At 43.5% G+C, this 27,886-nt stretch overlaps 2 protein-coding genes across 4 annotated transcripts in view; one reads left to right on the plus strand and one right to left on the minus strand.

Annotated features, from left to right (window-relative positions):
- Positions 1–27,886, plus strand: part of LOC137563743 (peroxisomal acyl-coenzyme A oxidase 3-like) — a 372,185-nt gene that overhangs the window by 324,529 nt on the left and 19,770 nt on the right. The window lies entirely within an intron of this gene.
- LOC137563731 (SH3 domain and tetratricopeptide repeat-containing protein 1-like) overlaps positions 12,853–27,886 on the minus strand; it is a 65,455-nt gene continuing 50,421 nt past the window's right edge. The window contains exons 11-16 of one of the 2 annotated variants that reach the window (XM_068276601.1): positions 27,402–27,582; positions 24,331–24,481; positions 22,512–22,634; positions 20,653–20,803; positions 15,302–15,498; positions 12,853–13,299 (exon numbers count right to left, since the gene is read on the minus strand). In XM_068276601.1, the coding sequence (XP_068132702.1) occupies positions 13,066–13,299; positions 15,302–15,498; positions 20,653–20,803; positions 22,512–22,634; positions 24,331–24,481; positions 27,402–27,582 (1,037 nt within the window). In that variant the 3' untranslated portion in view covers positions 12,853–13,065. Of the gene's footprint in view, positions 13,300–15,301; positions 15,499–20,652; positions 20,804–22,511; positions 22,635–24,330; positions 24,482–27,401; positions 27,583–27,886 lie in introns of those variants that run through there. The other variant, XM_068276610.1, reaches the window with a different exon arrangement.

Raw genomic sequence — 27,886 nt, forward strand, 5'->3', positions numbered from 1 at the left:
CCCAGTAAATGCACATAATAAAAGACCTCTTTTCACCAGTAAATGCACATAATAAGAGACAGCTTTTCACCAGTAAATGCACATAATAAGAGACAGCTTTTCACCAGTAAATTCACATAATATGAGACAGCTTTTCACCAGTAAATGCACATAATAAGAGACAGCTTTTCACCAGTAAATGCACATAATAAGAGACAGCTTTTCACCAGTAAATGCACATAATGACAAACAGCCAGTTGTCCCCAGTATATGTAGCCAGGGATATATGTGCCCAGTATATGTAGCCAGGGAAATATGTGCCCAGTATATGTAGGCAGGGGTATATGTGCCCAGGATATGTAGCCAGGGGTATATGTGCCCAGGATATGTAGGCAGGGGTATATGTGCCCAGGATATGTAGGCAGGGGTATATGTGCCCAGGATATGTAGCCAGGGGTATATGTCCCCAGTATATGTAGGCAGGGGTATATGTGCCCAGGATATGTAGCCAGGGGTATATGTGCCCAGGATATGTAGGCAGGGGTATATGTGCCCAGGATATGTAGGCTGGGGTATATGTCCCCAGTATATGTAGGCAGGGGCATATGTCCCCAGTATATGTAGGCAGGGGCATATGTCCCCAGTATGTGTAGGCAGGGGTATATGTCCCCAGTATATGTAGGCAGTAGTATATGTCCCCAGTATATGTAGGCAGGGGTATATGTCCCCAGTATATGTAGGCAGGTGTATATGTCCCCAGTATATGTAGGCAGGGGTATATGTGCCCAGGATATGTAGCCAGGGGTATATGTGCCCAGGATATGTAGGCAGGGGTATATGTGCCCAGGATATGTAGGCTGGGGTATATGTCCCCAGTATATGTAGGCAGGGGCATATGTCCCCAGTGTATGTAGGCAGGGGCATATGTCCCCAGTGTATGTAGGCAGGGGTATATGTCCCCAGTATATGTAGGCAGGGGTATATGTCCCCAGTATATGTAGGCAGGTGTATATGTCCCCAGTATATGTAGGCAGGTGTATATGTCCCCAGTATATGTAGGCAGGTGTATATGTCCCCAGTATATGTAGCCAGAGGTATATGTCCCCAGTATATGTAGCCAGGGGTATATGTCCCCAGTATATGTAGGAAGGTGTATATGTCCCCGGTATATGTCCCCAGTATATGTAGCCAGAGGTATATGTCCCCAGTATATGTAGCCAGGGGTATATGTCCCCAGTATATGTAGGCAGGTGTATATGTCCCCAGTATATGTAGGCAGGTGTATATGTCCCCAGTATATGTAGGCAGGTGTATATGTCCCCAGTATATGTAGCCAGAGGTATATGTCCCCAGTATATGTAGCCAGGGGTATATGTCCCCAGTATATGTAGGCAGGTGTATATGTCCACAGTATATGTAGGCAGGTGTATATGTCCCCGGTATATGTAGTCAGGGGTATATGTAGCCAGGGATATATGTGCCCAGAATATGTAGCCAGGTGCCCCCCCAGGAGGAGAGAGCGAGGGAAGGAGAGCGGCACCTCAGGGTGCTCTCGCTCTCTCCTCCGGAACGAAGTGCGGTGGCTGGCAGAGGGGCGGAACTTACCTTCCGTGTCTCTGTCCCGTCTGGTGTCGTCGCCGGCGCGGGATGATTTGCCGCTACTCTGGCCTGATCCAGACCAGAGCAGCGGCTGCAGAGCCAGAACTTCCGGCCGGCACATGGAGCGACACGGAATGTAAGTCCCGCCCACTGCCAAGTGCCGCCAGCCCGCCACAGTTAGTATCGGAGGGGAGAGTGAGGGAGGCAGAGCACCCTAAGGTGAGAGAAGGGGGGGAGATGGCCCCCTTCTCCACCGCTGCCCACAGTTCTTCTCCCTCCACTGCGCTGCTCCCCTCCGAGAGCCGCGACACATACCCAAAGCTGCCGCGACACATGTATGTGTCGCGGCACATGGGTTGGGAACCACTGCCCTAAGGTAACTATTTATGAATTTTTTTAATTGTAATTTTTTATGCAAAATAAATGTATGTAGGTGTAATTTTACTATTTGGCCACAAGATGTCCTCACGAATTATTTCCTTTTAGCGTACTATAAGTACACTAACAGAAAGTAATGCGTGCACGTGTTACTCCGGTAATTACTATGATCACGGTGTCTCATTGATGATGGCGATCATTGACATGGGGACTTAGATTAATGAAAGGGAACAGCGTTCCCATTTATTCATCTACCCTTTAACGATCAACATCGAGAAGGCATGTGGGAGCGAGCGGCGGCCGCTGGCTTCAATAGACGATTATCTAAGGGCAGGAACTGAAGTCCTGCAGGATGTAGATATACTGTCTGAAACCACTTAAGTGGTTAAAGTGGACCCGAGGTGAACTTTTACACATTGCATAATTGTGTTCCTTTCCTATTGTTTATAGGGCATTCCTCAAGCCAAATACTTTTTTGTTTTTCCAAACTTGAAATGACAAAAATACAGGGAGATCGGGAGCCCAATCTGGTGTATTAACGTTGGACTAACGTCAGGTTACTAGTATTATAAGAGTAATACTCACAAGTGTGGGTTGCTGGAGGCAACCACTCGTCTTTGCATGTGGGGGAATACCGCCCTCACTCGGCCTTTTCCCGTCCGGTTAGGTCGTCGCTCCCAGAAAAGTTCAGATATAGCAGGGTACACCTGGTATCTGTGGATCCTCTAGGGGGATATAGCACAAGCTTAGAAATAGTTGGAGGCGCCCGTGTCGGATCGAGAGGACTTTAGGTAGCGTCCCTGGTTTGTATGCAAGTATGTGGTAACTAATATCACAGCTTTAACAACTCTAGAGATAGCCTACCTTCTTAGTAGTAATCAAACCGTGTAGAAGGAGGTTCAAAGTTTATTGTGCACATCGACAACGAGTTTCACGGTCGTAGCCGCTTCATCAGGTCAAATATACGTGCTTGAGACAAGAACATAAAAACAATTTGCAAACAGCGCTCAGGATTTACATTTTGTACAGAAAGAACATATGGCTAAAAGAGCCAGAATTTTTGAGAGGCATGATATAAATCAATACATATAACATACAAAGGCATAAAATACCTAACGTAGGTAATGGCATTAACCGGGCTAGATGGATGATAGGTATCACATATGTACCATAAGTACCCTAGTGGCCAGTAGACCTAAAAGGACAAGTGTTGCCCTGAGCTGACAACATAAAATAAAATATAATAAAAAATAATAAATATGTGCTCACAGCCAGCCCCAGTAGTATCCAGGGAGGTAGTGTATGGGGGCGTGGCTATCTCGCCATTTTATTTTTTAGATTGGGTAGTCTCTCTACCGTTCCATCTAGAACCTTCTATATAGGTCCAGGTCCTTTTAAATCACATACGGGTTGTTCTTTGTGCAGCACTACCAATTTCATAATGATGAGACTACAGCTGCATACCTCCCTCTCCCTGTAGTCATTTTATTATTTATTATTTTTTATTATATTTTATTTTATGTTGTCAGCTCAGGGCAACACTTGTCCTTTTAGGTCTACTGGCCACCAGGGTACTTATGGTACATATGTAATACCTATCATCCATCTAGCCCGGTTAATGCCATTACCTACGTTAGGTATTTTATGCCTTTGTATGTTATATGTATTGATTTATATCATGCCTCTCAAAAATTCTGGCTCTTTTAGCCATATGTTCTTTCTGTACAAAATGTAAATCCTGAGCGCTGTTTGCAAATTGTTTTTATGTTCTTGTCTCAAGCACGTATATTTGACCTGATGAAGCAGCTACGACCGTGAAACGCGTTGTCGATGTGCACAATAAACTTTGAACCTCCTTCTACACGGTTTGATTACTACTAAGAAGGTAGGCTATCTCTAGAGTTGTTAAAGCTGTGATATTAGTTACCACATACTTGCATACAAACCAGGGACGCTACCTAAAGTCCTCCCGATCCGACACGGGCGCCTCCAACTATTTCTAAACTTTTTTGTTTTTTGTTTTAATACTCTAATTCCCTATAAACTAAAAAAGCCACGCCCACAGGTTTTCAGAGAGCCTTGGCAGTAGCAAGGGCTCATGGGAGCTCAGTCTTGGCAGGAGGAGGGGAGGAGGAGGAGAGGGGATTAGGCTGATGGCTCAAGATACAGATAAGCCTGCCTCTATGTAATGTTTACAAACAACATGGCTGCTGTCATTGTATCACAGGAATAAATAATCATATTCTATTAAAACTGTTTGCAGCTAGATTTGCTGTGTAAACTATCTAAACTTTAGATAAGAAATATAGACAAGTTACTTGTTATAGTTATTTTTTCATCTCGGATCCGCTTTAAACTATTCATTTTAGAAAAGCAAAGTTCAATAAAGTAAGGGATACAAGTTCGGGGAACTAGGAAAGTATACTGCAACAGAAGGACATTGAAGGGAAATGGCAAACTTTTAGCAATATTCTCAATGAAATGAATATTGAAGTACATTTATCCCATATGGAAGCAAAACTTTGAGGAATAAAAAAAAAAGGTCTGTATGGATTAATAGAAATGTTAGAGATAACATTTAGCTGAAATGGAATGGTTTTAAAGAGAATCTTTAAAGGATACCACAGCCAAGGTCGGACTGGGACACTAAGGGCCCACCAAGGAAGTTTCAGCCTGGGGCCCGCCCCCCTCTCCTCCTCCCCTCCCCCTCCCCATTTTGGGCTCACATACACATGTACTCTAGAAATTTTGCATGGTAGGGAATAGATTGTGAACATTTCTGAGGACAGTCTCCAATAGGGATAAATGAGTGTCACCACGCACTGGAACATGGGCGTGGTCATGATGAGTCATGGGCAGACTTTAAAAAAAAAAACACAAAATAAGTAGCGGTGTTATTCACAGAAATGAGGTCTGACCAGATACATTTTAGATAAAATAATCAAGTAGTTACATGCCTCATGATAATTCATCAAGTAGTCAAATGGCAGCAGATTTCCCGACAAAATGCAATCAGATTGGTTGCAGATTTCCCGACAAAATGCTATCAGATTGGCGGCAGATTTCCCCACAAAATACAATCAGATTGGCGGCAGATATCCCCACAAAATGCAATTAGATTGGAGTCAGATATCCCCACAAAATGCAATTTGATTGGTGGCAGATTTCCCCACAAAATACAATTAGATTGGTGGCAGATATCCCCACAAATTGCAATTAGATTGGCAGCAGATATCCCCACAAATTGCAATTAGATTGGCGGCAATTATCACGGAAGCAGATAAAATATCTTATTCATAAAGTTTCAACCTGCCAAAGTCCCTTATTTGTACATTGACATTAGAGACTTGTTAATATTAGTATTCTGTAGGTTTTACTGTGAAATGGTGCAAGAATCCAGAGAGAGGTCCCCTTACCAATTCACAGTAATTCCTCATAATCACTGAATCCTGTACCCTCAGAGTTAAGTCTGACTTGATACAGGATTTCACACATAGCCTAGCCCTAGAACAGCAGTAATGGTATCTACAATTCCCCATAAATAAAGATTCTATTGCTAATTTCTATGACTAAGGGCTCAAACCCACCAGCAGCCTTTTCTAAGCGCTAGTGATTTGAAAAAGCTCTTGCTAATACAATGCTGTCGGGAATTTTTATAAAATCACATCACTCAAGTGGGATCACATCCATAGCATTACATTAGCAAGAGCTTTTCATATCACAAAGCGCTCAGAAAAGCGCTCCTAGTGGGTTCCAGGCCATAAAGAGATTCTTATGTTTACTGAAATCAATGGAACCTGTTTAAATAGAGGTACAGGGGCTGTGTTGTGACACTGAAAGGAATGAGGCATGACTGGACACTTTACTGATGTGTCTGTAATTGCAGATACCTGGTTTATTGAAAGCCCATTCAGTAAAGTCATAGCTTTCACTCACAAGGCTGTCAGCCCTTCATGACTGTTTAATGAAACTATTTGGCAGAATGAACTATTTGTGTAGCTCTTTATCCAATTACTCTAGATCTCTACTGCTCTCTAGTGGACAATTACTTTTCTGCAGTTAAACTATTTTTACAGTATTATTATTACTGTATAAATCGTTGGTTGTCATGATAAAAAATATCAGTTAAATATATCATATAGGAGACACAAACAGTGATATTTGAGAAGTGAATTGACGTTTATTGGATTTACAGAAAGTGTGCAATAATTGTTTAAACAAAATTAGGCAGGTGCATAAATTTGGGCACTACAAAAAAAGAAATAAAATCAATATTTAGTAGATCCTCCTTTTGCAGAAATTACAGCTTCTAAACCCTTCCTGTAGGTTCCAATGACAGTCTGGAGTCTGGTTGAAGGTATTTTGGACCATTCCTCTTTACAAAACATCTCTAGTTCATTCAGATTTGATGGCTTCCAAGCATGGACAGCTCTCTTTAACTCACACCACAGATTTTCAATTATATTCAGGTCTGAGGACTGAGATGGCCATTCAAGAGCGTTGTACTTGTTCCTCTGCATGAATGTCTTAGTGGATTTTGAGCAGTGTTTAGGGTTGTTGTCTTGTTGAAATATCCAGCCCTGGCGCAGCTTCAGCTTTGTCACTGATTCCTGGACATTGGTCTCCAGAATCTGCTGATACTGAGTGGAATCCATGCGTCCCTCAACTTTGACAAGATTCCCAGTTCCTGCACTAACCACACAGCCCCATAGCATGATGGAACCACCACCATATTTTACTATAGGTAGCAGGTGTTTTTCTTGGAATGCTGTGTTGTTTTTCCTCCATGCATAATGCCCCTTGTTATGCCCAAATAACTCAATTTTAGTTTCATCAGTCCACAGCACCTTATTCCAAAATGAAGCTGGCTTGTCCAAATGTGCTTTAGCATACCTCAAGTGGCTCTGTTTGTGCTGTGGGTGGAGAAAAGGCTTCCTCTGCATCACTCTCGCATACAGCATCTCCTTGTGTGAACTGTGCTGAATGGTTGGACGATGCCCAGTGTCTCAGTCTGCAGCAAGAGGATGTTGTAGGTCTTTGGTGCTGGTCTGTGGGTTGACTCTGACTGTTACCATTCGTTGCTTCCGATTAGCCAAGATTTTTCTTGGTCTGCCACTTTGCGTCTTAACTTGAGCTGAGACCTGTGGTCTTCCATTACCTCAATATGTTCCTAACTGTGGAAACAGACAGTTGAAATCTCTGAGACAGCTTTCTGTATCCTTCCCCTAAACCATGTTTGTGAACAATCTTTGTCTTCAGGTCATTTGAGAGTTGTTTTGAGACCCCCATGTTGCTACTCTTCAGAGAAAATTAAAAGAGGAGGGAAACTTACAATTGAACCCCTTAAAATACTCTCTCATAATTGGATTAACCTGCGTATGTAGGTCAGGAGTCACTGAGCTTACCAAGCCAATTTTAGTTCCAATAATTAGTTCTAAAGGTTTTGGAATCAATAAAATGACAACAGTGCCCACATTTACGCACCTGCCTAATTTATTATTGCACACTTTCTGTAAATCCAATAAACTTAATTTCACTTCTCTAATATCACTGTGTGTGTCTCCTATATGATATATTTAAAGTGAACCAGAGACAAAGCACCCTCATGTATTTTACCATATATACAGGGCCGGGCCGAGGCATAGGCTGGAGAGGCTCCAGCCTCGGGGCGCAGTGTAGGAGGGGGCGCACAATTCATTCAGCTGTCATTCCTAATTGTGTATGAAGCAGAAAGAAATAAGAAAAGGGGATACATAGCAGTGACTGCAAGCCAGATAACTAGAGATTAAGCTGTTGGGAGGGTTGTGGGCCCTGTGGCCCTCTTAGTCTAATAGCAATCAGTGTGTGCCGGCTGGGGTGGGAGTGATGGGGGGGCGCACTTTGGTGTCTCAGCCTTGGGTGCTGGAGGACTTTGTCCCTGCTCTGCATATATATCAGTGGGAACATTAGAGAAAACACCTACACTGCTCTCTGTTTCATTCTTCACAGCTCAACCTGGTTGCTATCAGCCCTGATAAAATCCCCGACTGAGCATTCAGTCTGGCTTTGCTCAGGAATCATTATAGCTGAGTCATTATAGCAGAGCCAGAAGGGGGCAGGCTTGGGCTTGAAAAGACATCAGAGAAGACAGACTCACTATAATGATTCCTGAGTTCCTGAGTTTTTTTCAATAAACTTCAAGATTGCTTAATCCCCACGTGCAGCATTGCCCCAGGTCATGGCCAATGTGGTCCTGTGCAGAAATCTGCCTCGACTACAAACGGTTCAAAGGTAAAGGAACACAATCTCTTTAGCTTCTTGTTGTAGGCTGCAACGCTCCCTGTAACGCACAGCGCCTGTAACGCTCCCCCAACGCACAGCAATGTAACACAAGTGGGCTGTTCACACAGCCCACGTTGCGTTACATGTAACGCTGCACGTTCTCCGCAAAGTGCAGCATGCTATGGCGTTGGAGCGGCTATAGCCGCGTTAGACTGTTTGCACATGCGCAGTGGGGGGCGGAGAGGAGGCGGGGAGAGCCAGCTACAGTAGCCGCGCACATGGCTACTTAATATTCACTGCACTGGCGGGCGCTGATTGGCCGGCGGGACCACGTGATGCGGAGTGTCTCGCTCCGCATCACGTGGACCCGCTGGCCAATCAGCGCCACTCTGGGAGACATTATAGGAATCGAGCTGCCTAATGCGGCTCACTCTACCGTCGGCTCTTGCAGCACCATACGTTGTGTTAGGTGCACGTTATGAGACCTTAACGTAGCACCTAACGCAACGTCTTGGTGTGCAAGTAGCCGTAAAGTATGAAAGTTTGTATTTCCTTAAGGTTATTTTATTTATTAAAAAAAGAACACACTCTTCACACGACTGTCGATGAGTAGACCATTTAATTGTGCAAATTATTTTTCTGTCTTAAAAATATATATTTAATTATAACAAAAACCACACATTGTTATATCTGATTCATATTCATTTTATACAGTACATCAACACTCTGTAACACATTTTATACTGAATTACAGAGAGACATGTGACACTGTAAATACAAATGATAAAACATCTCCACATATGTACAATTAAAAATAATATGTGAACTCCTTACACTAAAAAGGTGCAACTCCTATAGGCATATTCCTAGGGCATCTTACCAAAACTTTGTTTTGGTTTCGGAAGAGGAAGGGTTAATTATTTTTCCTCAGGAATTTTCTACTGTTTAAGTTCCAGATAGAAAGATTCTGTCAGCCTTCTGTTCTTGATGACACTGCAGGAGGTGTGGGAATCTCCCATGAGGATACAGAGTGAGGGAAAGAGTAATCCAAAAATGGACAAGAGACTTAGGCGGCTGACATCTTGTTTCAGCATGCTCAAACGCATTTCTGCAGAGAAGTGTTTGGCATCGCCACATTTTTAGCCATTGGGGCAGGGCAGGGTTGGGCAAACTACGGCTTGTGGGCCGTAATTATGAAGGCGGGCTGGATTCCACTCCAATTCTCTTCTCTCTCCCACTGTCCTTTAAAAAATACATCTAGCGCGTACACTTGAAGGAACTTACCCAAAAACGTACCCAATCGCACCCTCCAGCACCAATCTCAATGGCAACGGGAGCGTCATGTGACCTGCTATCATTACGTACTATATGTATATACATATATGACACCGCCATCGCCATGTACATCATCACTGTAATGAGTGATTGAGTTAAACCCAATCATTCCTCACCTGCACAAGTCTAGAGGGAGGGATGGAATGAGACAGGGGGACAAGCATTCCAGGGGAATGCGCTCCGATCTACAAAATTTTCCCCTGCCCTAGAGAGATACTGGACCGCAAATATTGCCCTGACTAAGGTAAGTATGAAACCTAAAGTGAGTTTTCCCCCTTCCGGTTCATGTTAAGCCCTGTACGTTGTGAGGTGAGACCTCCATGGTAGGATTTCACACAAATGCTTGATCAGAATGCGATATGGAGGAATTGGTGTCCCAAAAAAATGTGATACTCCAGACCAGGCCACTTATTTCCATTTCTTCACGGTGTTCCAGTTCTGACACTTACACTCACCTAAAGGATTATTAGGAACACCCTACTAAAATGGTATTTGGCCCCCTTTCGCCTTCAGAACTGCCTTAATTCTACGTGGCATTGATTCAACAAGGTGCTGAAAGCATTCTTTAGAAATGTTGGCCCATATTGATAGGATAGCATCTTGCAGTTGATGGAGATTTGTGGGATGCACATCCAGGGCACGAAGCTCCCGTTCCATCGCATCTCAAAGATGCTCTATTGGGTTGAGATCTGGTGACTGTGGGGGCCATTTTAGTACAGTGAACTCATTGTCATGTTCAAGAAACCAATTTGAAATGATTTGAGCTTTGTGGCATGGTGCATTATCCTGCTGGAAGTAGCCATCAGAGGATTTGTACATGGTGGTCATGAAGGGATGGACATGGTCAGAAACAATGCTCAGGTAGCCAGTGGCATTTAAACGATGCCCAATTGGCACCAAGGGGCCTAAAGTATGCCAAGAAAACATCCCCCACACCATTACACCACCACCACCAGCCTGCACAGTGGTAACAAGGCATGATGGATCCATGTTCTCATTCTGTTCATTCTGTTTATGCCAAATTCTGACTCTAATAAGACTTATCAGACCAGGCAACATTGTTCCAGTTTTCAACTGTCCAATTTTGGTGAGCTCGTGCAAATTGTAGCCTCTTTTTCCTATTTGTAGTGGAGTTGAGTGGTACCCAGTGGGGTCTTCTGCTGTTGCAGCCCATCTGCCTCAAGGTTGTGCGTGTTGTGGCTTCACAAATGCTTTGCTGCATGCCTCGGTTGTAACGAACGAGTGTTTTGTTCATTCTCCTCTGACCTCTAGCATCAACAAGGCATTTTTGCCCACAGGACTGCCGCATACTGGATGTTTTTTTTCTTTTCACACCATTCTTTGTAAACCCTAGAAATGGTTGTGCGTTAAAATCCCAGTAACTTAGCAGATTGTGAAATACTCAGACCGGCCCATCTGACACCAACAACCATGCCACGCTCAAAATTGCTTAAATCACCTTTCTTTCCCATTCTGATATTCAGTTTGGAGATCAGAAGATTGTCTTGACCAGGACCACACCCCTAAATGCATTGAATCAGCTGCCATGTGATTGGTTGATTAGATAACGGCATTAATAAGAAATTGAACAGGTTTTGCAAACTCTAGTGCATGGTGTGTTCTGACACCTTTTTAGCAGCTTGTGCTGCTGTAGCCCTCCTGTGGGACTGGACCAAACAGGCTTAGCTCCTCAAACACAGCAATAAATCTTTGTTGTCCTTTAATCAGTTACCAGCTGTCCTTCCTTGAATCACTTTTGCTAGGTACTTTCTTGTAAAGTTTTGGCACAGCTCCCACATCCTCTGAAGCAACATGTCCTTGACCAAAATACATTTCCTGATATTATTCACTGTATGTGGCATTTTTTTTTAATTATAGTCAACACTCTGTGGTTATATTTGATAAACTATATGTTCTCCGCCATGTCGCTGCCTGCGGGCGAAACGCTCCACGACATGTTTACTCACATTCCACGTCACTCCCATGCTTCCTCCTTCAAACCTGGAAGGAAGAAGCTTTGGAGTGACGTGGAACGTGAGGGAATGTGACATGGAACGCATCACCTATAGGCGGCGACGTGGGTAAGTTAACCCCCCCTCTGCCGTGGCCAGCAAATTGTAATCTTAAATTATGAACGGTGGGGCTCCACCACTAAATGTATATATTGGTACTTGTATTGCTGGATGTCCTGATTGAACAGAGTTATGAACAGGGACGCCGTAACTACAGAGGAACAGCCCCTGCAACTGCAGGGGGGCCCAGAGCTTTACGGAGGCCCCAACTACCACTTCACTCCCTCTGATGAAGAGGTCCATTCTTCAGATCAGGAGTTTTTGTGGCCACACTTGTTATGGGGTTTGAAGATTATGATGTTTAATGACCCTTGTGAGATCGGCCTCCTGGCTGTGAGGGTCACCAGGGGAACGGCAAGAAAAAGTTTTGCAGGGGGGGCCCCATGGTTTGTAGGGTTTGTAGTTACGCCACTGGTTATGAACTTCTCATGTATCCATGTTCCCCACTATTTGTTTTGTACTAGGTACAGCAGATGCTGACGCTATATAAATAATAATATTAACCTGTTTACTAGCTGACTGGTATTGATCTGTTCACATCATTGCATTTGAACTGTGTTTTATTTTTTTACTAGTGACCTAAGCCTGTTTAAAAACAGCCTCTAGATCTGTCACCGCCGCGCGCACGCACACCCACCCGCCGCGCGCACGCACACACACCCGCCCCCGTCGCCCTCCTCCTCCTCCCCTGTGTCATCCTCCCAGCTCTGCGCCCCTTTTGCCCTGACAGTGAGCCGGCTGTACCGCGCGCACAAATGATGACGCAGGGACAGTTAGGGATTATTATATAGGATATAAGGTGATTTGGGACTGATTTAATACTGAAAAGTAAAGCTGGGTTCACAGTAGGCATCCAACTGAATGCACAAAGATTAAATACTCAGATTATCTTTACGCACTTAACAGAGTATACACTAAACGGCATTAAGCAGAATAATGTGCATAAAATCTTACATTGCATGTGATTATTGCATTCTGCACCGCTCATCGGGCTGGATTCAATAAACCGTGATAACTCAAATATTACACCTTATGAAAAGATATCACACCTTATGAAAAGATATCACACCTTATCAAAGTTAACACGCCTTATCAGAGTAGCATAGCGAGCGCTACAAACCCACAGTGGCTCAGGGCAGGACGAGTGCCATTGCCAATTAGCAGGCATACGTTTGTAGCACTCGCTATGCTACTCTGATAAGGTGTGTTAACTTTGATAAGGTGGGATATCTTTGATAAGGTGTGATATCGTTTCATAAGATGTGATCTTTGATAAGGTGTGATATTTGAGTTATCACGGTTTAGTGAATCAAGCCCATCGACTTTCGCACGTTATACTGCTTAGCGCAGTGCATACACCGCTTAGTTTGTTGTTTGAAAAGTACACAGATGGAGTCCTCTGCATGTCATCTATTCACATGTGCGTTGGGTGTCTGTGAGTCTAGGGTGGATTCTGATAGCATTGCACTGGGGAGAGGTTAATCCTCCGCACATTCAGACCTGAGGCAAAGGTCCTGGCCTTCTGATAAAAGTAAAGGGATTTTTCTCTGTCCACGAGGAAATTGTGGTAGATGACGGCCAGCTGAGTGTAGACTTTCAGCTGAAACTTCTTGTTGCCTAAATCCATGGCAGCCGCCAGGGCCAGGTGGTAATATCCAGCTGCGTCATATGGATCCTGGAACAGAAGAGGGAGATCAGCTGCTGTATTCCAGCATTACTCTGTACCATTGCTCCTAAGCTGTACATAGGTCTTTATGAGGTTACAGTAACATCTGTATTATTCTCGAGCGAATACCTCCCAACTTTTTGAGATCAGAAAGTGAGACACCTAAGCCACGCCCCCTGCCACATTCCAAATCACGCCCCTGCCACAACTCTAATCACCCATACCATAAAGATTTAATAACAAAAAAAAATATGTTGTTTTACTATTCAATTCATTCTATCCTGACAAATCACTTTGAGATCCATATTGTGACCTTTTGTATTAATGCTGCTTGATTGTAATTTACCAACTTTTGGACCAGGGGCGTAACAATAGGGGCTGCAGCCCCTGAACTCGAGGGGGGCCCGCTCAGGGCCGTTTTGGGGGGCTGGAGGAGTCGCAGCATGAGGGGAAAGCTATGGCCACACATCGGCAGGGAGGGGGGGGATGGTCCCCCCCCCCCCCCCCTCACCTCGGGCTCTCCCCTCTGCTCCCTTCCTGGAAGTACAGGAAGTAGCACCAGACACTAGAGCAATGAACATCCGTGGTGGAACGCAGGAAGGTATGTGTATGTATCTGCCGCTGCCTGCCGCCTGCACAGAGACTGATATTGATGCTGGAAGGGAGCGCAGAGGGGAGAGCCCGAGGTGAGGCCATGGCTTTTTCCCTTCATGCTGCGACCCCTCCAGCCCCCCAAAACGGCCCTGAATGGGCCCTGTGGGGGGGCGGTTGGTCCCGTCAGAATTTTTGCAGGTGGGCCCGGTGATTGCTAGTTACGCCTTTGTTTTGGGCCTGTTGATATGATTGCTTTTAAGTGTTTACGTTGAAAATTAATAAAAAATATTGACAACAAATCATTCTATCCTGGTTCATTGTCCTTCATATTAACATTTGAAAATAAGAAATATATCAATGTAAAGGATAGGAATAAAGTTTAGAGTTAAACACATTTTTTCTGCAGAAAAATGAATATATTTACATACTGTAGATCTGTACATCAGTCCTGAAAGAGGGACAAACAAGGTAGAAAGAGGGACAGAGGGACATGGCTCCCAGAGAGGGACTGTCCCTCCAAAAGAAGGACAGTTGGGAGCTATGCCTGAGCGTTCTGTGCCCCCCCCCCCCCAATTATATTTTAAGAGCTGTATTCCTTAAAGAGGACCTCCATAGTAAACCTAAAATCTGTCAGCCTGCAAGTAAAACAAAGTTATATTTACCCGAGAAGCCTTGTTCTGCGATGCCATCCTGAAGTCCCTGCATCACCTGACTTCCGGGGCCTGGCCCCGCCTCGTCTCTCTCCGCAGAGAAAAAATGCCAAGTTATTTACTGTAGGAAATAGCTTGGCGTTTTTCTCCGGGAGAGGAGGCGGGGTCAGATGCCGGAAGTCGGGTGATGCAAGGACTTCAGGACGGCATCGCAGGACAAGGCTTCTCAGGTAAATATAACTGTTTTACTTGCCAGATTTTAGGATTTACTATGGAGGTTCTCTTTAAGGAGGGATTGACAGTGATAAAATCAAATTCCTATTACCTACTACTCTGTGTTTATTATGTAGTCTGTATCCTGATCCTGAATTGCAAGCATTCCAATATACAGTAAAACCCCCATTGTTCGGCACCAATGGGAATCAGCTGATGCTGGATAAGTGTAGTTTCTGGTTGTTTGAGAGTCAATGTTAAAATTAGGCCTTGCTAAAAAAAACAAAACAGTACTATACCCCACTCTGTATACTTACCATAAACTTACCATAAACTCTGTATTGATGTTGAAATACAGTACCGTAATTAAAAACAAATTAAGACTAAAGACAGTCTTAACTTAATGTAACAGAGGTTTATTACTGAATAAAGAAGTGTAAAAGTAGACTTTTACTTCTCGTTTTACTGTGATCATAAATGTGTCTTCTCTTCTGTAATGAATCTTAGCTCAGTCAGCCTGGCAATAATATCTATAAAGAGTACTTTTGTCTTACCTTAAGGTGATAGAATATGATGTCCCCCAGGACCAGGTAAACCTTCATGTAGTAGATGGCCTCCTCCTCCAGCTCCAGAGGAGAAGGGCACAGGGAGAGGGCTTTCAGATAGAAATGTTCAGCCAGCTCGTATTGACCTAGGTGACTGTATATTCCAGCCAGTCTGTGATAGGCCACTCGCTCATTCAGCTGATCACCTGAAACAAAGTGACATAACTGATTAGATTGAATAGAAGATGCTCCTGACCTGACCATAAGACGCACCTAGGTTTAGAGGGCAAAATCAGGGGGAAAATATGCTAAACCTGGTGTGTCTATGGTGCAGTTGTGTTTTGTGGACCTTTTCCCTCCAAGATGTCCTATCTAAGCTAAGCTGCCCAGCTACACTAACCCCTACTACCCCAACCAGCTATACTCACTCACACGCTAACTACACTCACAGCTACAATGGATGCCCTCACCTATCCAGCGGCATACTCCAAGTCCTCCGTCCATGTCCTCCATCTGTCAGCAGCCGCTACATACAGAAAACAGAAAGCAAAAGGAGGGCTTCTCCACCTTCTTTAATCCACTTCACTATTAGAATAAAATTGCACTTACTAGATTGCACTTGCTAGTAAAGTGGATTAAAGAAGGTGTTACACCAGAGAAGCGCTCCTTTTGTTTTCTGTTTTTTAGTGCTATTCACTTGGTTCCCACAAGTGCCTTTGGAGCAGCAGGATCTGACAACACTATTGAAATTCAAGGGGACTCATCCTGATAGAGCGCTGTCTTAATTTGAGGCTAATTTTTTCGCTATATACAGAAGATTCCCCTGTTCTACATGCTCATCCTCCTTGGCCTCTGTCCTGCCCGGTACACTGGTGCCCTCTAGTTTGGCATGTCATTCATGACTTGACAGCGCAAAATGCACCCAGGTCACTCATGATGTGCGCAACTAGAGGGCACCTGGAAGGACAGAGGCCATGGAGGATAAGCATGTACAGCAGGAGATGGACGGAGGAGATGGACAGAGGACTCAGAGCACCCCACTGGATAGGTAAGAGCTCGTGGCTGTACATTTGCACTATTTGTGGGGAAGTAAAAGTGCATAAAGTCCAAAAAATCCACTAATTCCAGCAATTACATAGAATGTTGGGGCTAGTTGGCTTTTACAAGTGCATCCACTGGGGCAAACAGCACCTTCACACTCTCATAATCATCTCTGGACTCCAGGCCTGATACTGTGTAATGCTAGGTACACACCGTACAATTTTCTGGTAGATTTACCTGCCAGATCGGTTATTTCCAACATGTCCAATCTGAATTGCGATCAATTTTTTAAATCGTTTTTTAAAACATTTTTTTATCGATTTTCCTTCAGTTGTGTGAAAATTGATCAAAAAACAATGGAAAAAAACGATTTAAAAAATGATCAGAAAATCGAAAAATCAATTGAAATTCAGATCAGACCAGTGGTGTAGCAATAGGGGGTGCATAGGTAGCCACCGCATCGGGGCCCTTGGGCCAGAGGGGCCCCCGAAGGGTCCACCCTCTATCACAGTATTAGCTCTCTATTGGTCCTGTCCTGGTAATAATCACTTCTATAGATGCTTTGAATAGTAGTTATCCTTAACACACGGTTCCCCCTTCCCTTCTTGCACCTCTGTACACTGTAGTTGCCATTGGCAGGTTTTGGTGCGCCGTATCAATTGTCATGTATAGAGTGCTTGGGGGGGCCCCATGTAAAACTTGCAACGGGGCCCACAGCTCCTTAGTTACGCCACTGGATCAGACATGATGGAAATAATCGACCTGGCAGGTAAATCTGCCAAAAAATTGTATGGTGTGTACCTAGCATTACATGTAAACAGTGACCACACCTTGAAGGTGTTGTGAATACAATAATTAACTTTCAGAAAGCAACTTTGCCCTTACAAGTGCTTCCACTGGGCCAAATGTCACCCCCACACTCTCATCATCACCTTTGGTGAGGGTGGTTTGGACTGGAGACCTGATATAACATACAATGTAAACAGAGACCAACATTTGAAGGCGCTGAGAATACAGTGGAGTCAATTCACTAAGACCTGTACGGTAAAAATAATAGGTCGGTGAAATACGGTATTAGACTTTTTTCCCCAAATTCACTAAGATTGTCACACAAGCAGTAATAGTTCAGTAATTTACCGAAAAGCATGGCTTCATTTAAGTATGATCTGTTTGGTAATAAGTACAAGTCTAACTAGCGGTGGAGGAGGTTTCGGTAGCAAGTTGTGTTCTACTACGGTGATGTTCTGCTACTTCTAGCCAGAGAATTGTGTTGATTCTTTTGGTACAAGTGGTTTTCCTAAAACATGATCTGTTCCTGCTTCTGTTCTGTGACTATGTGACTATGTAAAAGGCATCCCCGCATCCCTTTAGATCTGCATGCCATCTCTAGCCCCTCTGGCTCTGTATCCATGTTTCCCTGTTTACACCTTAACAAGGAACTTTAACCAAAGATTCAACTTCATCCCAATCCGTAGCGGATACCCCCTTTCCCACGAGAATCCTTTACTTTTTCTCAAATAAATCATCAGGAGGATCTGTATGGCTGATAATGTGGTGAAACCCTGCCCCCACAGTGTGATGTCATGACCATGGTCCTGACAGTTTGCTGTCTATGAACCTTGTTGCCTTGTGGGAAATAATGGCTTTTTCCAACTGCCAAGCAACCAGTATCTCCCTCTCTTAGTAATGAACATCATAAAAATGACGTAGTGGGATGTGGGTGTCAAAAACACCCTCTAGTAAAAAGATACAGGAGACAAAAGTGGGAGCCCAATGGTGTAGTATGTCAAAAACAATTGAACGTAATAAAAGTAAGACACTACTCACAAAGGTGGGTTGCAGAGAGGCAACCGACCACAGGAAGCAGGTGGAGACAACAATCCCGACTCCACTCGGGGTGGTCCCTAGGAACCTGGATGCGGTCGCTTTCCTTGGAAAAAGAAAGGGGACAGATATCCGCCGTGGTCGAAGCCACGTGTGGTCTGTACCCACCCCTCAGACGGGTGAGGTAAGGGGGTATGATTGCACAATAAGGGTATAAGAGGCGCCCTGGTGTAATAAAAGCATCTAAAAGCAGTTTAAAAACGGGAAATAAATTTGAGGTAGCTTACCTCAGTGACGAAAAAATCTTTGTATTTTACAAAGGTTTTTATTAGTAGCACAGGCAACGCGTTTCACGGGTCAGAGCCCGCTTCCACAGGCCAATAACAGTGCCAAACTAAATGACAGATTCAGCAAGGAGGCTCCCTTTGCTGAATCTGTCATTTAGTTTGGCACTGTTATTGGCCTGAGGAAGCGGGCTCTGACCCGCGAAACCCGTTGCCTGTGCTACTAATAAAAACCTTTGTAAAATACAAAGATTTTTTCGTAACTGAGGTAAGCTACCTCAAATTTATTTCCCGTTTTTAAACTGCTTTTAGATGCTTTTATTACACCAGGGCGCCTCTTATACCCTTATTGTGCAATCATAAAAATGAATGTGCCCTGCTTGCCTTCTACATATCATGTCTTGTTTATTTTCTGATGTCCCACCCTGCAGTACATCGGTACCAGCAATTGGTTGAGTAGTTAGACAGGGTGGCTTCTAGGATTGCTACTTTGCCATTCTACAGAATGGATTCATGTTAGTTACCGACAGCTCCAGGTTGGAGGTAAAATAGCAAACATCTCACTTGTTTTACAACATGCTCTAATCTTTGTGAATTGACGTTTATTGAGGTATTTACCGCAGAAGTCAGGAATTTAAGTCACTAGTCTGTAATTTTAATTTTCCATGCGGTAACAGCCTTAGTGACTTGACTATTCACAAACTGTTTGGTAAAAACAAGCAGTTTTATGCATTACCTAATGGGTAATAATGTTCTTTGAATTGAAGCCAATATCTTTATATTTGCATAGAGGCTTGGGTAAGGTTTTATAATAAAAATCATTGTAGTAAAAGCTTTTCAGGTCACAGGTAGTGTTTGTAAGCTGTGTCCACAAATAAGAGGCTGTGGCCTCTATAGAATAGCCTATAGACAGGAGAAGGATGCAGCAGGGCCGGATTTTTCTTAAGGCACTGTAGGCATGTGCCTACAGGCGTCTTATGATCACTGACCTCAGGAGCTTACAGTCTAATCCCTGCCTCATATCACTGACCTCAGGCACTTACACCCTTATCCTTGTCTCATGTCACTAAGGATGATATGAGACAGTGTTTAGAGTATAGAATTCTAAGGACAGTTAGTGACATAAGGAAGGGATTAGAGTTCAGAATATTACATGGGGGTGTGGTCTGTGTTCAGGGGCGGAGTTTAGGGCACCAGAATGCCTATGGTCCTCTGAGTTGTAAATCTGGCCCTGTGCTGCAGACAGGTACAGTAATAACATACAGAAATTCAGTAAGAAACTGAAATAACTGCTTACAGGTACAGTATGTTCTTTTATATCCCTGATACTCTTTGAATCGGATACAATCTATTTTTCTGTGCCATGTTTAACTTTAAAGAGACTCTGTAACAACATTTTCAGCCTTATTTCTTCTATCCTATAAGTTCCTATACATGTTCTAATGTGGTCTGGCTTACTGCAGCCTTTTCTAGTTGCACTGTCTCTGTAGTATACAGTATCTAATCTTCTTTCCTTTGTCAAGCCTTGTTGAGCCAAAGAGGAATGCACTGTCTCTGCTGTGATAGGGAGAAGTTATGCACACCGCCTGCAGGCTCTCCTGAGTTTGTATGAGTCACAGGCAATGTCTCTGCTCACAGCCAGCATCTCTGCAAGGCTTGTGGAGCTAAGACATTCCAAACAGCTGTGTGTGCAGAGAGGTCAGTGCAGAGCTCAGACAAGCAGCTAAGGCAACACTTGGAGTAACATTCCAGCAATCAAGTCAGCTTTGAGAGGAGCCTCTGCAAACAGGCACCTGCTCTGATGATGTATATCCTGTTTGGCGGCCATCTTCATTGTTTAAAAAATAATGAATAAAATAGTGATTTTATGATTTTATCACCAGGAAAGCAGCGGTGAGTGGCAAAAATGTCACAGAGGGGGCTAGGACAGGCATGGGCAAACTTGGCCCTCCAGCTGTTAAGGAACTACAAATCCCACAATGCATTTGCCTTTATGAGTCATGACTGTGGCTGTCAGACTCCTGCAAAGCATTGTGGGACTTGTAGTTCCTCAACAGCTGGAGGGCCAAGTTTTCCCATGCCTGGGATAGGAGTAGACAACAAACAGGCTTGTACGTTTATTTATGTAAGATTTTTACAGTACAGATTCTGTTTAAATAAAAAAAAAGTCTACAGTTTAGACATAATAATGACCAGCAGTGCGCTATTTACCTGTGTTCACACTTAGTGCTAGTGCTGTCTTGGCATGGTCCAGGGACTCCTCATAACCCTTCATACTCATCAGCAAACCGGTGAGCTTATTGCAGAGCCGGAGTTCAGCCTTCTCGTTTCCTATGTTCACAGCCAGTGGAAGCGCGCAGTCCTGAGCAGACAATGAGCAGAGTCACAGGGGTGCCTAGCAGCCAAATCGGCTGCATAGTGTAAATAGATCCTTTATATTTTATACAATAACTTTTGTTTGTCCCAGGCAACCTTTTTTTCAGCACCACTCATCAATAATTGCTTACTGCTTTATTATCTCCATGTGTGTTTCTAGTCATCTTTTTAATGTTCTTAATATTTTTTTTTCATTCTTATAAAAAATTGGAAGTGATGGTAAAATTAGCCAGTCATTCACCAATCAAAATTTGTGTGCGACCCAGGCTTCTTACAGTTGTGTTTAGAGATTAGCTTACAATACAATCGTCTGTTCCCAATGTGTTAGAACAGAAACAGATCCTTTATGCACCTCTGCCTGCTGCGCTCCACACTACATTCCATCTCTTTAATACTTCCTCTTTAACAGCTGGAAGCAGGAAGTGTTGAAGTGATGGAACACGACATGGAGAGCATCAGCCACAGGTGGCAACAAGGGTAAGTTAACCCCCCTCCACCACAGCTCACATGTATAAAGGATCTGTTACTGGTCCGACATACCAACACATTCAAAAGATCATCCCTAGCAGTGATTTTGTAATTTACCAAACAACTGTATTGTTTTTTCTAAACAAAGTAAAGACTACTATTAGAGATCATGAATTAGGATGAGAGTCTCTGTATCAAATAGGTACTGTATCAGATACAGAGATATTCATGCTGTTTAATATCACCCCACTGGCACTACACCTGAGGAAGTGAGCATAAGTTAATGCGTGCCCAGTAAAGTATTCCGTTAATCAAATTCTGGCTTTACATTCTGCTCACTTACTTTCCTTTTTATTTGTTGTGTGTGTGTGTGGTGTGTGTGGCATGTGTGGTGTGTGTGGTGTGCGTGTTGTGTGTGCGTGTGTGTGTTTTGTGTGTGTCACCTTTCCAATATGGCTGCTCCCATGGAGAGGCGATCAGAAAAGGTTCAGTAGGATATTTAATAACTGTCTGCTCAGGTAAAAATTCTAGTATGAAAAGCAAAATGTAATAACCCGTAACAACCTGTATTGGCTTTGCATCAAGAACCTCCCCTCCCAAACACATACACTCACATAAACACACATATACACAAACACAGACAATTCCCTACTTACCAATGGCTCATGTAACACTGTATACACACACACACACACACACCAACCACACACACACACACACACACACACACACACACACACACACACACACACACACACACACACACACACACACACACACACACACACACACACACACACACACACCACACACACCACACACACACACACACATACACACACATACACACACATACACACAAACACACACACACACACACCACACACACACGCACACCACACACACACACACACACACACACACACACACACACACACACACACACACATACACACACGCACACACACACACACACACACACACACACACACACATACACACACGCACACACACACCACACACACACACACACACACACACACACGCACACACGCACACACACACCACACGCACACCACACACACACACACACACACACACACGCACACACAGTATACACACATTCATATACTCACGTAGACACATACATATACACACACGGCAAAGGTCTGTCAGCCTGGGTGACTGGCAATCAGACCTGGTCATTTGTCTTTATTCATATTTACCCTGTAAAAGGTGACAGCCTTGTCTCTGTCATTGGTCCCATTAAAAAATATGTCTCCACAAGCTTCATACAAGTCCATTCCTAGCTGCGGGTCTCCAGTGTATAGGGCTACATTCTGAGCTACCTGGGAAAGAAACAGAAATCTATTCAGAAATCTGGTCAGTTAAAAGTAACAGGCAGGACTGCATTATTTTGTAAAATTTCCAAAAGATGCCCATAAGAAGATAGCCAATGAGTTCCTAACATCTAAATCCAAATGATTTCCAAACCAACTCATCCAAAGACTATTGCACCATGCTCATCCTTAGTGATCTGAGCTCTCCATTTAAAGGGAACCTGAGGTAAAAAGAATATGGAGGCTGCCTTATTTATTTCCTTTTAAACAATACCAGTTGCCTGGCTGTCCTCCTGATCCTGTGTCTCTAATACGTTTAGCCATAGACCCTGCACAAGCATGCAGATCAGGTACTCTAACTCAGGTTTTAATGGATTAGCAAAATGCTTGTTCAAAGGGTTTTGTTTACAAGGTAATAAATATGTCAGCCTCCATATCCCTCTCACCTCGGGTTCCCTTTAACATAAATGACCACAATCTGCTCCTCCTCTCTGATTTTTTAGGTATAAAGGGCAACATTATTTCTTAGATTCTGTCCTCTCTCTCTGGAAGGTCTTTTACTGACTGTCTCATTTAAATGACAGCTTCTCTCACATCCTCAGTCTGTTGGGGTACCCCAGGGCTCTGTCCTTTCTCCCCTTCTCTTCTCTATCTATGCAGACAATCTTGGAAAATTAATACATTCATTTGGATTTCAATAACATTTCTGTGTAGCTTTTACAGAGCTGTGTAGCTCAAAAGTTCAATGGATGCGAGAATTCTGAAGCTGCTATAAATAAGAGGTCCTATGGTAATACATGACTTGACCTGTTAAGATGTTTTTGATTGAAATAGCTTTTGATTATAGTAAATATGACTTCCTACTCCTGAAAATTAAACAAATGACCATTTTCAGATCTTTACAGCCTATAAAATGTTTTAAAACTCTGTTGTGCGTAAAAATTTGGAACAGTACATTTTTCAAGTATTTTTTATTTTTGAATAAATCCTGTTATCATGAGGAGATTTGTTCAGTAACATATGAATTATGCTCTAATGGTTGATGACTAAAAGATGATGCTGACTGCCCCTGGCATCAACTGTTCAGGAAAATCAGAGGGAAATATTATTTGCACATGATTATTTGGAACGCCTGCTTGTGCCACAAAGCTGTCCCAAAGACCCCACATCACCCGACTTCCGGCGCGTGGCCCCGCCTCCCCTCTCTACCCAGAGAAAAACGCTAAAACGTTTACTGGAGTCGGGTGATGTGGGGTCTTCGGGATGGCAGCGCAGGTAACTATTAACGTTCTTTTCAGGACGCCTGCCGCATTTTAATTTTAGTGCGGAGATCTGCTTTAATGTCTTTATTAAAAGAAAAACTTAGAATGCATAATGTAAACACATATCCCCAAATGTATTTCAAGGGAACCTTAACTGAGAGGAAAATGGCTGTTTCCTACAATACCAGTTTCTTGTCAGTCCTGCTGATCTCTTTGGATGCAGTACTGGCTGAATCACACACCTGAAACAAGCATGCAGCTAATCTAGTCTGACTTCAGTCAGAGCACCTGGTCTGCATGCTTGTTCAGGGGCTGTGGCTAAAAGCATTAGAGACACGGGATCAGCAGGAGAGTCAGGCAACTGGTATTATTTTAAAAGGAAAAATCCACATCCGTCTCAGTTTAGGTTCCCTTTAAAACTTTTGTTTTATACTCGCCATTACCTGAATATACAGCTCAACCAACTCATTCTGACCAAGAATATAGTAAATCTTTCCAGCCGTTAACCAGGCATAGGCTTCTCTCTCTTTTGCTTGAAGATCAATGAATATACCCAGACTCCTTTTGGTGTATTCCAGGGCAGCCCTACAGGCTCTGGGGGGAAATAGTATTGTTTATCACAGAACAGCATTCAGAATACGGTGTCTTAGGTGTAAAAGTGCAAAATTGTGTTTAAAGTAGATCTAAACTCAGAACTTCTTCTCTGCTCTAAAAGATTAGGCACATCATGATAACCTTTAGGGGAAAAGATTCTTAATAACAAAGTACATTAACAAAGAACAAAAAGTTTTAACCGAGTTAACTTCTGGGGAGAACACAAAGGGTTAAAGCATCTGTCTTTTCCCATATTCACAGCTACTGTTAGGGCACTACTACAGATAATTACACTCTGGTGTAGCTAAATACAGTAGAATTTTGGTTATTGGCTAATGCTGTATAAGTGAGCCTTCTGTTTGCTTGAGACTTAAAAATAAGTCTAGTTTATACAGTACTTTACCCCATTCTATATACATACCATGAACTCTGTATTAAATGTTAAAAGACGGTATGGTTAGCTGATTTCCTGGCAACCGAGACTTTACTGTAAACAAACACAGCTGCAGTTGATTTCTACAGCATTAACCACTTTCGGATTTCCCAGACGCTTAACTACGCCCCTATTGACTTAATTAGCGGATCAGGGGCGTTTATAAACGCCCCTGCCGCTATTGTGCTGTGCGGGCGCGATCGCGCGCGTGCACGCGCGCGCTCCCGCGCGCCCCCGCTCCCGCGCGCCCCCGCGCTCCCGCCCGCGGGTGCGCGCCCCCGTGCGTGCACGTGCACGTGCACCAGCTTCATTTATTTCTGGGTGGGATTGATGAATGGGAGTAATTACTCCCATCACCAATCAGATGCCTGTAACCATGAATGAGCACTGCTATAAGCCAATAGCAGTGCTCATTCATTTGTGAGGTTTACAAACAATGTTGCCAGCACTTAAGAAGATACAGTTACCTTGTAATCACTCCTGAGAGGATTACAAGGTAACTGGATCTTCTTTTCTTGTAGTCTGACTGCCACCTAGAGGATTTTATAAATATACCAGGACTTATAAATAAATATACCAGGACTATATACCCCTGATCAACCCTGATTAACCCTGATCAACCCTGATCTAATCCTAGCCTCCCTTGCTTTTTTTTTATGGTTGGAAATATAGAAATAGTGTATCTTTTCATTTTTTTCTCTTTTTTCTTTTTAAAATGCATAGAGAATAACATTATTACTAAAATAAAATATCACCCTTGAAAAGCCTAATTTGTGGCGAAAAAAACAACCTATAGATCATTCACATGTGATGAGTAGCAATAAAGTTATCAGTGAATGAATGGGAGGAGCGCTGAAATGTAAAAGTTGTTTTGGTTTTAAGGGAAGAAAACCTGTGATCCTGAAGTGGTTAATACAGTATGTGGAATGAAAACGTTTTATTGTGTCCTTTGCATAAGTTCGGGTCCGCTTTAAAGAGGGATTATCAGCCACAAATTCAAATTCCATTTACCCACTGCTCTCTGTTTAACCACTTGAGGACCGCAGTGTTAAACCCCCCTGAAGACCAGGCCATTTTTCATTAAATTGGCCACTGCAGCTTTAAGGCCAAGCTGCAGGGCCACACGACACAGCACACAAGTGATTCCACCCCCCTTTTCTCCCCACCAACAGAGCTCTCTGTTGGTGAGGTATGATTGCCCCCAGATGTTTGTTTGTTTATGTGTGTATTTTTTGATAAAAAAATGTTTTTTTAACTATTGTATGCCTCCCTCCCTCCTCCCGCCAGCCAATCCCTGTGATCAGTTGCCTTAGGCTTCAGCCTATGACAGCCAATCACCTATGTGCCTCTGGAGGGGACAGCCGTGTCACATGGCTGTCCCCAGTACAACGCTGCTGTAGATCGTAGCGCTGTACGGGTAAATAGACAGTGGTTTCCCAAAATTCATTGTGGTCTTAAATTTTGACTATATGACCCACTGTGGATAGACAGCGCAGCCTAGTTGTTGAATAATAACAGATAGTGAATAGAACATTAGTAGCAAAGAAAAGAGCCTCATTTTTATTTTCAGTTTTATAGCTTTTTTAAATAACATTCCATCATTCTGTCACATTTGTAGTTTTAAAACCACACTGTATTTTAAGCTATAAAACAAAGCAGAAGTAATGACCCTTTGAACTTTCCTGCAGTAAAACCTTATTCTCAGCCGTCTCTCACGGTTTCTTGGCTGTTTAAAGGGAACCAGAGAGGAATGAACACTAAAAATAGGAAAAGCTTTTATACATACCTGGGGCTTCTTCCAGCCCCATAAGCCTGGATCGCGCCCACGCCGCCGTCCTCAGCTTCCTCTATCGGCGGTACCGGGTCCCGTCACTTCCAGCGGACGCGACCAATTTTCCGCATGCACAGGGGCTGCGCAGTATGCAGCCGCACGCGTAAGGATATGAAGGAGCCCCTGTGATGCTGAAAATTGGCCGCGTGATTACTCCGACTGGCCGACTGGCCGAAAGTAAGGGACCCGGTACCGGCGGATACAGGCAGCGAAGGATGGTGGCGTGGGAGCAATCCAGGCTTATGGGGCTGGAGGAAGCCCCAGGTATGTATAAAAGCTTTTCCCCCCAACATATCTGGTTCTCTTTAAGTGCTTCAGAAAACAAGACTGTATTCAACCCAAATTGGGACAAATAGCTCAGAGATGTTCTTTTGCATAGATAACAACTTTTTTAAACTCTTACTGTACTGGAAAACAGTTTTTTGTCTTTGCCACTAATGTTCTATTTCTTAGCTGCACTACACATACTATTCATTATCTCATAAGTTTATTTTCCCTTCAGGTTTGCTTTAAAATAAATAAATAAATAATCAGCTTTTCAGTGATCATCTCTGGTGGACTAAAAGCTCATTAAGAAAAAGAAAGCACCTTCTTCACACAAATTACTGAACCAGATCATAGTGGCAAGTAACTGATTTTTGTAAGACTCCGCTCACCTGTCAGTACCTAATGATAAGTACAGCTGACTGATGGTTTCCAGCACCCGACCCTCCAATACTTTGTCTGCCATCTTCTTGGCTAGGGAAAGCTGGTATTCATTGTAGATAATGCACTGAGCCTCGTTTACCATGTATGTGTTGTAGAACTGGCATAGCAGCTGCACGGCATGAAGCTGACCTGTCCAAAGAGAAACACAACAGGTGATACAAATTATTTGTCTGTGAAGGATATTGGTCAATGGGTTGGCTAGTGCAACAAGCATGGATCAAGCAAGGGCTAGATTAACTTAAAGAGTACCTGAAACATGACAGGCTCTGTCTAAATGATGGAGGATGGGGGAAGGAGGGGAGGGTGTTAGGGTGAAATACTTACCCGTCCTGGTGTCATCCATCCAGGCAGGTGCCCCCTCCATGGATCAATGGGTTGGCTAGTGCAACAAGCATGGATCAAGCAAGGCCTAGATTAACTTAAAGAGTACCTC

Source organism: Hyperolius riggenbachi, chromosome 1, assembly GCF_040937935.1.
Source record: "Hyperolius riggenbachi isolate aHypRig1 chromosome 1, aHypRig1.pri, whole genome shotgun sequence".
NCBI lineage: Eukaryota > Metazoa > Chordata > Amphibia > Anura > Hyperoliidae > Hyperolius > Hyperolius riggenbachi.